The sequence below is a fragment of the Lepus europaeus genome, chromosome 6, assembly GCF_033115175.1.
Source record: "Lepus europaeus isolate LE1 chromosome 6, mLepTim1.pri, whole genome shotgun sequence".
In the NCBI taxonomy this organism is placed as follows: domain Eukaryota; kingdom Metazoa; phylum Chordata; class Mammalia; order Lagomorpha; family Leporidae; genus Lepus; species Lepus europaeus.
This window is the reverse complement of record NC_084832.1, coordinates 117,631,241-117,646,054: the sequence shown is the minus strand read 5'-3', so window position 1 is coordinate 117,646,054 and position 14,814 is coordinate 117,631,241. Positions and strand designations below refer to the sequence as shown.

At 41.3% G+C, this 14,814-nt stretch overlaps 1 protein-coding gene across 1 annotated transcript in view; it reads left to right on the top strand.

The window, feature by feature from the left end:
* LMNTD1 (lamin tail domain containing 1) overlaps window positions 1-14,814 on the top strand; it is a 91,125-nt gene that overhangs the window by 42,210 nt on the left and 34,101 nt on the right. The window contains exons 8-11 of the mRNA XM_062195233.1: window positions 7,619-7,805; window positions 9,014-9,133; window positions 12,394-12,611; window positions 13,156-13,328. Coding sequence (XP_062051217.1) covers window positions 7,619-7,805; window positions 9,014-9,133; window positions 12,394-12,611; window positions 13,156-13,328 — 698 coding nt within the window. The remainder of the gene's footprint in view (window positions 1-7,618; window positions 7,806-9,013; window positions 9,134-12,393; window positions 12,612-13,155; window positions 13,329-14,814) is intronic.

Genomic DNA, 14,814 nt, shown 5'->3' with positions numbered 1-14,814 from the left:
TTTCTCTAATCATTCATTCAATACCTACCATTATAAAAAATGAGATACCTCAATGTCCAGCGGCAGACTTGGGTATCTATCGTTTCTTTTTAAATAATGTGGTGATTCCAATGCACAGCCAAGATTCAAAACAATTAGTCTAGGGCACAGGAGCCCCATAAACCAGGTGAAGATGACGAAAAAGCTAAGATCAGGTAAAAAGAATTGTACAGTTTAGCTACACTGAGCAGTGCACAGAGAAATATGAAAGAGTAGTAAGTGCAGGCTCAAGGACACATCCCAGTGAGCCTGGGATCCCAGGTGGACGAGTTTGGATTTCACCAGGGGCCATGGAGTGGCAGAAGTGGCATCCAGAACATTTCATCTCTGGCAGAATGCATATGATGCATGGATATTCAATTCTGTCAAATGTTTTTTATTCATTTGCTGAGATGATCATGTGATTTATCTTAACGATGTTAAATAAATCTGAATACTTTTAGAATAAACCTCATGTGATAACACTTTTTCCATTTAACATGTCATTGGATTGAACTTGCTAGAATTTTGTCTCTGACTTCCACATCTATGTCTGTTGGTCTGTGGTTTTCTTTTCCTGCAGTATTTTTATCTGCTGTGGCATAGAGTAATGCCCACCTCATGAACTGAATAGGGGTATAGTTCCTTCTCTTTCTTTTAGCTCATGTAAAACTGATGTTATTTTTCCCTTAAATGTTTTAGAAAATTGATTGGTGAAATCGCCTAGGCCAGTAGGTTCTTTATGGGAAAGATTTTTCAATAAAATGCTATTTTAAGATAGATACCAAGCCATTCTGCTACCTGTTTCTCCTTGAGTGAAGTTGAGTAGTTTGTGTCCTTCAAGGAATTTGTTCAGTTCACCCAAATTTTCAGATTTATTGACATTAAGTTGTTTACAGTAGTCCCTTAGTATTTTGTGTTATCTGTAGAATCTGAGTTGATGTCACCTTACTCCTTCCTGTGTCTCCTCTTCTCTTGATCACCCTTACTATGAATTTAGAAGCTTCATTGAGCTTCTCGACGAACCATATTATATGGATTTCCACTCACTTGCTTTCTAATTTATTGATTTCCGTCCTTACATACATTCCCTTTCTTCTGTCTACTTCAGGTTTCATTTGTTTTCATACTTCTAATTTCTTAGACCGTTGACTTGATATTTTTTCTCTTCTAATGTAGCTGTTTAATGTTATGAATTTTCCCCAAAGTATAGCTTACTGGCATCCCACAAATTCTGCTGTGCTGTTTTTTGTTTTGTTTTGTTTTTGTTTTTGTTTTTTGACAGGCAGAGTGGATAGTGAGAGAGAGAGCAGAGAGAAAGGTCTTCCTTTTTGCCGTTGGTTCACCCTCCAATGCCCGCTGCGGCCGGTGCATCGCGCTGATCCGAAGCCAGGAGCCAGGTGCTTCTCCTGGTCTCCCATGCGGGTGCAGGGCCCAAGGACCTGGGCCATCCTCCACTGCCTTCCCGGGCCACAGCAGAGAGCTGGCCTGGAAGAGGGGCAACCGGGATAGAATCCGGCACCCCAACCGGGACTAGAACCCGGTGTGCCAGTGCCGCAAGGCGGAGGATTAGCCTGTTAAGCCACGGCGCCAGCCCCCTTCCTCTCCTTTCTAGGGTCTCCAGTTATACACACATTAGAGCACCAAAACTGCACCAGGATTCTCTAATGCTGTTACACTTTATATTGGGATTTTTTTCTCATTATGTTTCTTTTGGGTGTCTGTTACTATGTCTTCTAGTGCACTAGACTTTTCCTTTACAACGCCCGATCTTCTGTTAACCTATCCAGGGTGACTGTCAGCCCTCCATGGCTCAGTATGCACCGGGCAGTCTTTGCTCCAGCATCTTGAGCACCCAAGTGTAGTTACAAAGATCTTTTCCTGTTTTGTTCTTTCTAACACCTGTGTCAGTTCTGGGTCAGTTTTAGTTTAGTGCTTTTTCTTATGATTATGGGTTGTGTATTATGATTTATTTGGATGCCTGGTAATCTGTAATTAGATACCAGGAGTTTGGAATTTTACCTTGGTTGAGACCTGGGAGGTTGTAGACCTATTTGACTTGGGAGCAGAGCAAGAACAGAGACAAGGTTCTTCCGAGTACCCCGAGCGCCCGTGAACTGTGACGGTGTTTAGTCTGGCTGGTGGGAATGAGCTCTCTTCCTGCTCCTGCGAGGGAGTTCCAAGGAGTGTTCCTTCTAATCTCTTCCAGTGACCTTGTCTCTCCAGGTTCGTAGAGTTTATTTAAATGCCTATGCTGACCAATTCCTTGCTGTGAAAGTCTTCAGAGCTGTCTTTTGTGCAGCAATGGCCTATCAGCTTCTCACCTCCAGCAACCTCCGGCCACCCTGCTCTCCCCAGGCTCTCAGCTGCACCCCTCAGGCCCTGCCTGGCTCCTGTCTCTGTCAGACAACCTAGAAATCATCTCTAGATAGAGCTTTGGGAAACATTAAGGCTTACTGCATTTGTTCCCTATCTGTCAATATTCTTCATTGACCAGTGACCAGTATCTTCAAAACTACTATTTCCGGTTTTCCGACTTTTCAGTTGAGTCAAGTGGGATGATAAATCTATTTTCTGTTATTCTGCCTTGGCTAGAAGCAGGAGCCGATTCTCAGTTTGTTTTCAAGCAATGCCATGTTTCTTCTCTACCAACAGAAGGACAAAGGAGCTTGTAGGCAAATAGGAAGCAAGGTAGAGATAGTATTAAAAGTTTGGCTACTTGTGCATTATCTCACACAGTTCTAGATGCCTCGGAGTGATGGAACAATATTAAGAAGGCTAGTTGCTCATCTGTCCTTCATCTCTGCCCCAGGCAATTCTACTTCTCCAAGTGTGGCGTCGCAGTGGTAGTAAGTTGTGGACTGAGAGGACCTCCTGGATAAATACCACACCAAGAGCTCTGACGCAAAGCAATTTCTGAAGCTACACATCTACTCCTGCTCCCAGAGGGCTCTGATTCAGATTCAGCTCCATTTTTTCCCTTCCCCTGGGTGATTCGGAACCTTGTGTCAGTGGGTAAAAACCTGTCTCTTCATCACATCAAAGAGCTATCACCAGAACTCTGGGTAGGAGGCGCTCGCTGCTCCTGCAGAACTGAAGGCCTGAACCATGTTCCCTGAGTCGGAGCCTCAGTGCCACAGCTTCTCACCGGCTGTGACCCCCTCCCCACCTGCTACAAACAGACGCCAACCTGTAGTGGAGAGTTTTAGGTACAGCTGGGAAGAATGGAAACAATCAATCAGTAATTTCAACAAAGTGTAGAGCGGCATGAACCTAAAAGCAGAGCTGAACAGCTAAATACATCAGTGTTTAAATAATGGAAAGTGATTTTTTTTAAAGTGACATGGCCATGTGTCTCTCTACATGTCAGCCACGCAGTAAGTGCCCTGTCAGGAAGATTAGGACATCAGTCTCCACTCTGAGCCCATCCAGTTGTAAGAGAGGTCTCGGATCCTTTCCCACTGAAGATGGATGGAAAGGCTTGGAGGGCAGGGGAAGAGATAACTCCTAAGGCTGTGTGATGGCAGATTAGCAACTGCCTCTCAATTTCCGTGTATTGTGTAGATGTTTTCCTGGACTGTTAGGTCTTCTATCAAAAGGAAGGAAAAAAAGGTCCCCTGATATGGGCAAGATTTTTTTTTCTTTCAAACAAGCTAATTTATTCCACTTACGTGCATAAATAAAAATGTACTATTAATGAATAAAAAAGATGCCTAAGTATTGAGAGATTGCTGAAAAGCAACTGTAAATATTTAATTATATGGATGATAACAAAAGGATACCTGAGCTAGCCCAGGGGTCATATCTATTTAAAAACAAATCATGATAATCCCCTTTGGTAGAGAAAGTAAGTCGAAAAATCAAAAACCTATTCTGTGAAAAAGCAAAAGCATTCCATAAAGAAATCAGTAAGATGAGATGAACATCGAGGTGTTTCAGGGACGCTGAAGATGAGTGAAACATTACACGGACAGCCTAGTAAAAATCATGACAATAATGCAAAAAGTGAAATTGTTATATCAGTTATTTGAAAGTAAACAGCTGGGGGCCAGCACTGTGGCATAGTGGATAAAGCTGCCGCCTGCAACACCGGCATCCCATATGGGCGCTGCTCTACTTCTGATCCAGCTCTCTGCTATGGCCTGGGAAAGCAGTAGAAGATGGCCCAAGTCCTTGGGCCCCTGCACCCACATGAGAGACACAGAAGAAGCTCCTGGCTCCCAGCTTCGGATCGGCACAGCTCTGGCCAATTTGGGAGTGAACTAGTAGATGGAAGACCTGTCTCTCTCTCTCTCTCTGCCTCTCCTTCTCTCTCTGTGTAACTCTGACTTTCAAATAAATAAATAAACCTTTAAAAAAAATAAACGCTCTAAAACAGGTTTTCTCATACAATTCAGTGGGAACATGAAGTGAGACCACTATTTGAAAGGGAGTTTGGGCCGGTGCCGCAGCTCACTAGGCTAATCCTCCACCTGCGGTGCCAGCACCCCGGGTTCTAGTCCCAGTAAGGGCACCGGATTCTGTCCCGGTTGCTCCTCTTCCAGGCCAGCTCTCTGCTGTGGCCCGGGAGTGCAGTGGAGGATGGCCCAAGTGCTTGGGCCCTGCACCCGCACAGGAGACCAGGAGGAAGCACCTGGCTCCTGGCTTTGGATCGGCACAGTGCGATCTCTCTCTCACTGTCTAACTCTGCCTGTCAAAAAAAAAGGTGGGGGGGAGTTTGGTTGCATGTCCCGAGGAATGTCATAAACATAAATATTCTTACTTTTCATAATGTCTCATCAAGGAGTGGGAACCCAAAGTGACAGCTGGACACTTGGAGCCACCTTCTCCACTACACATTTGCTAATTTGAAAGCAGCAGTTAAGAAGCTTAGAAGTTGGGGAATTTGGAAGGATCATAGAATGATGTGACTAAAGGTTGGCATTCAGGGCTTGTTAAGAAAGAAAATCATTGAAAACTGTCCTGTGCCTTCATTTGGAACTTAGAAGGGCATATCCAATAGTAAGGCTATAGACTTAAACATATCAAAATTATACAAGCCTAGTGCAAATCATTTCACACCTTGATTCCATTAAAGTGATTTTTCCCTCAATTTGCATGCCTGTCAGAGACAAAGTAAACATTTTCTGGAGTGATTAAACATAACACAGAACCTCAAATTTTCTCTGGACTTTTTAAACCTATAATACTAGTCACTAAATAAAAAGATGAACGTAATAGAATAGTTGAATAAAAACCAAGACTCCAAATGGATACTAGAAATAGCCATAGGATGTCCAGAAATTGTGATCATCTGACAGGAACTGTAAAATAACAATGAGTTAAATGACAATATAAAAATCTTAGCACAGAGTTGGAAACTAAAAAGAATCAGAAGCAAGTTCTGGGAATTACAAAAATTTCAATTAAGGAAATTGCTACTTCAGTATATGGGTCTAAAAGTGCATGTGATAAAGCAGAATAATTATTGAACTGGAATATTCTCAAAAGACAATATCCAAACCTAATTACAGAGAACCAAGTGGTTAGAAATCAGCCTAAGATATGTTTTCAAGGAAAATGGAAGTAAAGGATAAGTTTATTTTGATGGAAAAAATTCGAAATCTTTGCACACAAGGGGTCTTCAAAAAGCTCTTAGAAAAATGTATATTATAAAAAAAGCATGCATGGATGGTTTTTCCCTATAATTGGGGAAAAGGAAAATAGCAGTGGGTTACCATATTCTACCCGTGATATTGAAAAAAGTTTGGAAGTCTGAAAATCTGAAGTGAAAGCAAGACTATGAAGAAGAAGGAGGAGCAGCACTCACATAGGCAGTGAGTGAGGCACACAATGGCATGGAAATTGTGTTCTTAGCCTTGGAGCATGGGGTAGGAAGCAGGTAGAGGGAGACTGGAAACTTGCAGATTACCTGGGGCCTTGTTTTCTCTGGCAGGAAATGTTCAAACCCTGAAGGATTTGCAGCGGGGAAGTGCAATGTCAGTTCTGGATTGTACAAAGATTGTTCTGGAAACAAAAAGGAGGGTGGAGGATGGTTAGGAGGGGGCAGGGCTCAAGAAACCCATGGGAGTGTTGACACCCTGCCCCACAGAGATGATGAGAGCCTAATAATGATTGCAGCCTTTGTGATGGAGAAGACACTGAAGAGGTAGAATCAACAGAACTGGGTCACAGATCAACTGTGAAGGATTAGAGAGAGACCTGTTCAGACTTGGCCAACAGGTTGAATGACTTGGGACAATGTATCTTTCTAAATCTAAGTGTATCTAGGAAATGAGACTAAAAATAACATTTTTTCACAGGGTTGTTAGGAGAAATAAACAAGAAAGTGCAGTGTTCTTCACATTGGTTTTTGACTGTGACCTTCAATAAGAAATATAGAGAAATATTTTAATGAGAAATATGCATGGTATTGTGAGAATAAAGTGAGTCCACAATGCCTTCATCAAAGTATTTGAAGACTAATTCATTTCCAAATGAAGGCTTTGAATAATTTTAGGAAAATAATGTGATGCCCAGGAAACATGTTGTATAACATCCCTCAGAGCTTAGAGAAGAATAAAAAAAAAAGATCAAACATTAATCTTCCACAGTAAAATATAAGCGTATTCACACAAACCTTGAATGAAGAATATAAATAACCTCACTTCAATTTTGGGTCAGCGTTTGCTTCAAATACGTGAAACTTTTTCTTTGTTTTCTCATTTGAATATTGGAACTGTAGATAAGGAATTGTGCAAATATTGGTGTGGATAGAGACAGATGAAGGAGGCATAGACATGGATGCCTGAGACTGTTTCCCAAAGTTTGTGGGGGGAATGGAACGAAAAGATTTTATTTTGGTGCAAAAAACTTTGAAATCCACCTGCCTGCAGTTTTTTCATAATACTCACTTTCTATGAACTTGATAAGGGTCCCTCTTACATATTTTTTAAGTGTCTGGTACATAGACATTTAGGTGAATATCATTGGTGAAAGTATATTTTATCCTTAATGTGCTGATCTTAACCCACCAAAAGGATTTCATGATCTGTTAAAGGTTGTGGCCCATACTCTAGAAAAATGTCATTATATAAGTGATTAGCCTGGTCCTTGGAACTCTAGACTCGAAGCTCTTGACACAAGTTAGAAGGTAAAAAAATGTCATCTTAGTTTGAATGATGTTTTCTTTTTTTTTTTTTAATTAAACTTTTGAATGATGTTTTCATGTTTCTCTAGTCCACAGTCACTTTCTCTGACGTCAACCCAATGGCTTGTCACCTGATCCACCTGTAAGATTTTTCACAACTGAGTAGTTTTATCTTGAAGAGTAGGAAATTTAAATAGTTTAAATCACACCCTCTCATGGTATTTATTCCTTGACACCTGAAACACTTTGAGGTTTTCCTTCATTGTTTTATGTGAAATAAGTCATTTTATTGTAGGAATAAACGGAACCGGGAGATCAAGCCATTGTTTTAGGTTGCTATGAAATAGAATATTTCTAGGTAGTACTTGTCTCATATACAACATGGAGACACCTTTCAAAGCATCATTCTAAATCAGTTCTGGAAATGAGCCTAAAATAATCTTTTCATGACCTTTGCATTTTATTTTCTAGTTCTCTTGGTGATATCAAAATAGCAGAAGTCAATGTGCAGGGTTTATTCGTAAGGCTCATTAATGCTTCACGTGACAAAGAACTAGACATTGGAAATCATATTCTCCAGCAAAACGTGAATGGACAAACACTCTCCTTGTACCGATTCCTCCCGAACATCGTAATGCAGGCCAATTCCACGGTGACTGTGAGTATGGAACAGAAACACTGTGAATGAGGGTTGTCAAGGAAAAACTCGGCTCACACTGGCAGCCTGTGGCTCAGCCCTGTAGTCTCGCCATCACACATTGCTACAGAAGATGTGACTTCCGTTTGTTGTGTTAATCATACCACTTTCTCCATCCTCTGGAGGTGAATTAATAGCCATAGTTAAATTTCCTCAGTTTTATTTTAGTTTGTGTAGAATCCTTTTGTTCCTATGATTTACCTAATAAAATGAAGCTTCCGGGAAGGGTGTTTGGTGCCAGTAAGTCGCCACTTCAGACACTCGCATCCTATGCCAGAGTTTCTGGGTTCAAGTCCCATTACCTCTTCCAATCCCAGCTTCCTGCTAGAGTGTACCCTAAGAGACAGCAGGTGATGGCTCAAGAACTTGGATCTCTGCCATGCATAGAGGAGACCTGGAATAGTTCTAGGCTTCTGGCTTCAGAGTGGCCCAGCCTTGATTTTTGTAGGCATTTGGGGAGGTGAACCAGCAGATGGGATCTCTTTCTCTCTCTTGTTCTCTATCTCAGTGTGTATGCCTCTGCCTTTCATATAAATAGGTCTTTAAAAATGAAATTCTGTTTTCCCAAAACCAGACTAATATAATGCTAAGATGATAAGGAAAGAGATTATTTGCTTTAAGAAATCAGATAATTGGTTGATACTAGAAGATCCCTCCATTGTTATGCATATCTTTAAGCCATGTACAGTAACTATTGGGTGTTACATTGCCTGAAATCATATATCATGCAGTCATTATTTTTTTTAAGATTTATTTATTTTATTTGAAAGGCAGAGTTACAGAGAAGCAGAGGCAAAGAGAGAAAGAGAGGTCCTCCATCCGGCGGTTCACTTCCCAAACAGCCACAATGACCAGAGCTGGGAGCTTCCTCCGGGTCTCCCTCATGGGTGCAGGGGCCCAAGCACTTGGGCCATCCTCCACTGTTTTCCCAGGCCATGGAAGAGAGCTGGATTGGAAGTGGAACAGGTGGGGCTGGAACTGGCGCCCATATGTGATGCCCGCACTGCAGACAGTGACTGTACCTGCTATGCCACCACGCTGGCCCTGCAGTCTTTATATTTGAACAACTCATCTGTTCAGGAAGATGTTGTTGCCATCACCCAATGACATTTACAAAACCTGCGTGGAACTCCAATGGCATTTGTCACTAAGAAAGCATCTTCTTACAGGTGTGGGCAGCAGCGTCAGAAGCAAAGCATCAGCCGCCGTCAGATTTTCTCTGGAAGGAACAAGACAGATTCAGAACGAGCCCGGACTGCACAACGATCCTATGCAAGCCTAACGGTGAAGTCAGTGTCTGGTGCTTTGCAGTAATTGTTCACGCAGTGGATATTCCTCCCTATGTTCCTCTTAGCTTCTTAGCTCACTCAGTTATTTTTCCAGCCTTGGAAGCTTGGATAGAATCAGCACTAAATACTGTTACACATCAGGCAAATCAACAGCACCCTCTTCCCAATGTCAAAGTGCCAAAGAGCTAGCACACTGGACAAAAGTGATGCTGATGGCCCATACTTCTGAGAAGCTACTGTCACAGATACATTTTCTGTGTGTAGTGTTTAGCTTGATGAGCTGGATAAGGAAAGTACTACATAAAGGCCTTTTAATATTCATCTATTCACTTCTCAAATAGTTATTGAGATTCTTCTCTATTCATAGAGTGGTGCTAAGTACTGGGACTATAGCATGGATTGAGACATCATATTTACTCCCAAGAGTCTAATAATCTGAATGAGTTTACAGTCTTTATATGAAGGGACTGTACTTTATTCACTGTGAAATTAAATACAAAGGCACTGCAAAAATTTTGCAGAAAAGTAAGCTAAAGAATAAGTTTATTTTTCTGCAAATTTGAAATCCAGGTATAGTTTCCTCATAACATGCATTTCTCATGAACTCTGAGTATTCCTCAAATACATGGATTTCAAAATATTTTGCACCATTTAATTCCATCTTCCATGAACACATTGGAGTTCCTGATGGCATCAATAGGAATCTAGGAGTCTGTGGATTCTTAAAACAGGACTAGATTTTTTCCACCAGTCACACTGTGGTCCCTGCTATCAGATTCGTAGCCTCCTCATTACATGCCAAAAAGTTAATGGTTAGCTTTTATTTATTCAGTGTCTGGCTCCCCCTCGATGCCTTGTCTGCCAGAGAGATCTGGGCTTGGACCATAGACCGTTCCTCTGTGCTAGGAGCTCACTGATAGGTTATTTATATTTTCATTCTTTTATTGGACTCCCAGTCCTGTTTAGGAATTTTACAAAGGAGGAAAATGGGGCTTGGAAAGTTAAATGGCTTGCTCCAGGTCACACAATTAGGAAAATTACAGAGCTAAAATAAAACCATGCAAGAATTTTCCTATTGCGCTAAGAATAGTCTACAGGGTCCATGTGGCCAACATTGTGGAGGTGAGGTTAAATTTTATCACATTTTTGTCATTGTCATCAAATGCTCTTATGTGCCAACATCACAGGGACAAAAAGTACTCTTGTGTAGGACAGGCATACAATGTAAGAAATCTCACTACAAAGGTCAATATATTTTCAATGTAAATGGTACAGTTTCAGCTACTAAAGAGAATCCCTAACGAATGATCTGCACCAAAGCAGGACTTTTTTGCTGTTCTTCATGAAAATGAACTTTTTAAAAAGACTTTGTGTTTCTCTTTCCTACTGTAGGCTTACTGTAGCTGCGCTTGTTGTGTGTTGTCTTTATGTCTGTTTAGTTTGTCAGGGCATCCAGAACATTTTTTCCAAGTTTAGAGTACAAAGTTCAAACCCTTAATTTTATCAACTAAAGACCAGAAGAATAATTAGAATGTTCGGGCATACTTTGGTGCTTAATTTTCCCCTGCTGGAGAAATTTATGATTTCTATGCAGGATTTGGCTGAATAATTTTTGCACATATATGTTGTGCATATGCCACAAAGCAAACACCAGCATTAGTGCTTGTGAGTGTCCTTAATACTCCTGCCCAGGGCGAGAGCCTGAAAACATGCCTTCTTTTTCATGTCTCTATTTCTGCTCGTTTCTCCATCTCAAGTAAGACATCAACACATAAGGACACACACACACACACACACACAGTGTATTTGTTTCAGTGTTTACCATGTGAACGCGTTAATTGTACAAGGACTTTTGCACAGATCTTTACAGTGATGCAATTCAGTAGCTGACCCAAGTTTTTCAGCAGCTTTATAAAGCAGTTCCCCATCACTCCCTTCCATCTTGGACACATAGCAGATGGCTGGCCTGCCCGAGATGGTGCAGCTTGTCATTTTTAAAAGTAGAAACTAAGGCCGGCTTGTCCTGCTGCACCCTCAACCTGTGGTTCACTAATCCAAATGGTAGTTAAATGATAATTACAGGTTTTTTTTTTTAAAGTCTGTTGCACCTGTCTAATACTGTACACAAACACCAATTCAGAATGGATGGAAGGGGGCTGGCGTTGTAGCATGGTGGGTAAATCTGCCACCTGTGATGGCAGTATATGATGTGAGCACTTCCCCACTGCTCCTCTCTGGACCAGCCCCTGTGGCCATCTGGGGAGTGTCCAGATAGAAGACAGAGATCTAGATGGAAGATCTCTCTGTGTGAGTCTCTCTCTCTCTCTCTGCAGCTCTTTCAAATAAATAAATATATAAAACAAATTTAAAAAAAGTAAAATGAACAAAAGACCCAGAAATGTAAAACTCTTAGAAGGAAACATAAGGAGATTGTCCCTTGACATTAGCCTTGACAGTGCTTTGTTTTTTTTTTTTTTAAATATATCACACCAAAAACCAAGGCTACAAAAGAAAAACTAAGTAAATGGTACTACTTAAAACTGGAAAGCCTCTGTACAGACAAGAAATAGTCAACAAATGGAAACAGCATTCTACTTTCAGGAAAAAAAAAAATGTTTGCAAGCCACATATCTGATAAGGGGTCAAAACTGAAACTTTATAAAGAACCTTTGTAACTCATTAGCAGAAAAACAAATAACCCAATTTAAAACTGGGCAAAGGGTTTGAACAGACATTTCTCCAAATTTCTCCATCCCCCTACTGCTTTCCTGGGCCATAAGCAGAGAGCCGGATGAGAAGAGGAGCAGCCAGGGTACGAACTGGCTCCTATATGGAATGGCGATGCCACAGGCAAAGGCTTAGCCTACTGTGCCACAGTGCTGACCCTGTATAAATTAAAAAAAAATAAATAAGTAGGGGCAAGTGTTTGGTTCAACAGTTAAGATGCCACTTAGGTTGGTCACATGCCACATCAGAATGCGAGGGTCCAACTCCCAGCCCAGTTTCTGAGTTCAGATTCTTGCCTCCCTGGGAGGCAACAGTACTTGAATTCCTGCCACCCATATGAAAGACCTGGATTGCATTTCTGGCTCTTGGCTTTGGCCTAATCCAGGCCCAGCTGTTGCAGGCATTTGGGGAATGAACCAGACAATGGGAATTCTCTCTCTCTCTCTCTCTCTCCATCTCTCTGTTTTTCTGCCTTTTGAATAAGTAAATATAAGTTTAAAAATCAAATTTTATTGCAAAATCATTCTCATTAGGCCATTGCCTGGTATACCCCTATCCACTGGAAGCAAGCATGGGAAAAATTAGAGACTGACATAGAATTTGACCGATGTGCAGTAGTCACTCCGACATTCCGAAGGCACATGTTTCGATGGACAATGTCTACAACTTCAGTAGCTAAAGATAAACAAGACCAGCCTAAGAAAGCTACCTCAACATATGAGGTGGAGCAAGATCAACATTTTCTCAAGAGGTAAGTATTTGGTTTTTTTTTCATTGTTTTTATTGAATCCTTCCCACAGTAACTGAGCTTGTGGGAATGACTGGGTGACAGATATGGGATAAATAAGTCAACTGTGGTTTAAAAAATTGATCCAGAATAGGACTCATGTGAAAAGCAAGGAAACAGAGTGGACAGGCACATACTGGAGGGACAGAACAGGCTGGCGATATTGGTGGCAAATCCTGAGATCACTGAGCCACTTCCTTTCCCTTGGCATTACTGTCAGAGCAAGGTGGCTACGGAGAGGTCCAGAAGTAACCCAGTCCCTGGTGCGGGGGGAGGCACATAAGGATTCCATCTTGGTCGAGAGCTGGCTGTGGACAGAGGTCCAGAATGTGTTACTCCTTTGTAGGTGAATGTTTCTGATGTTGTAGTAAGAGCTCTACCCGCAGGGCTGGCACGACCACCTTTTCTTGTTCTTGAAACATGCTTTGGATTTGACTGTACCTTCAGCACTGTTGTCACTGCAGAAAATGGCTCTTGAGTTCAAGTTGGGCTTTTTTCTTGTTAACAGAGAAAAGGAAATCCCACCAACCCTCTTCCCCAACCACAGCCCTTGGTGCCACAGTCCCTCTGTCCCTGCACATCCCTACTCTCCTCTGATTGAACCATTTGATGCATTCACTCCTGGAAGAAGCTTGAGTGGACCGCCCACGTCTCAGTCAACTAGGCCTGATCTAGCCTCAAGTAAGTCAAAATGATACTTACTCCAGGGGAGAATCGGGAGTACGTGTGTGTACACATGCACACATGGGAACATACCTGGGATTTATGTGTTAAAAACTAATGCAAAGGGAGATAGCATTTGAACTAAGATCCTGAAGGATGAAGAGGTTGAAAAGAGGATGGGCAAATCATTCTGTGTAAAAGAAATAGCAGGTGTTAAAAGCGTGAGAACATGAGAGTAAACTTCGTGTTAGTGAATAGTGATAAATTATTCCCAACTGAAATGTATGGATAGATGTTGAGGGTTAGCCTGGAAAGTTTGATAGGAACTATATTTTAGGGGTATTTTCACACCACCATGTTAGTGCTTCAGCTGTATCATCCAGGTAATGAGGAGACACCAGTGGTTTTTAAGCAAGTATCTCATGTTAGATTTGTATTTGAAAGAGAACTCTGAAAACAATGAGAAAAAAGAAATGGAGTAGGGAAGATTCGAACATCTGTATGTCTAGCCCTACCCTCTATTCTGAATTATTGATTGATGAAGCTGATTGCTTATAATCTCTCCATGGATGCCCTACAAGTGTCTTTTCCTCAAATGTTCAAAATTGTTCCCTGAAACTGTGTTACTTTATGTTTTCTCATAGCTGACTGAATGTCATTCAGAACCCAAGATAACCTGAACATCTTTCTTTATTCCTCTCCTCTTCTCAGCTCCCACATCTAACCAATCACCATATTTTATATATCATCACCATCTCTTCTTTATTTAAAAATCCGTATTTTCTCCCCCATCGTCCTCAGGATGAAGTCCAAACCAATGAAATCAAGCATCTTTGTAGACTGGGCCAGCTTTTCTCTCCCGCATTTATCTTCTTACATTCTGGACCTGAGCCACCTGAAGTTCTTTCAGTTTCTCAAACATTCCCCAACTCTAGAGGCCCTCATATGTTCTGTCACTCTTTCCTCTTTAGATTAACAATTTATTTTTAAAGTCTCCACTTACGTGTTACTATTTCCAAAGGATCCATCCCTGGCTGCATTCCATATGAGTTTTGTGCTCCTTGTGTGTTTTCCTAGTAACTTCTTAGAGTTCCCCTATCAATCAGTGCATTTAGTGTACTTTATTGTACGATCTCTTTATCACTAGATGAATAAGTGCTAAAAGGATGGAACTAGCTTCATCTTGCACACTGCTTCAATACCTGCCCCATGCCCGAGGTATAACACATACTAGTTTTTTAGGATATGCTCATTGGAGGACAGACAGGAAAGAAGACAGGTGTCTCATGAAATTAGATTGCTGTTTTAATGAGAATTTTGGATGCACATGGAGAAATGAAGTGGAGTACCAATTATTCCAAAGCCTAGGAAGGAAAGCCAGGAAGAAGGATAAAATAAAGGAAGAACAAAAGAGGTTGAAAACAAAACTAAGGACAAGTGTGTTGAGTAGAGTTGCAATTTCAGTCGCAGAAAGAGAGAATGAAGAGATTGGGGAATATCAACA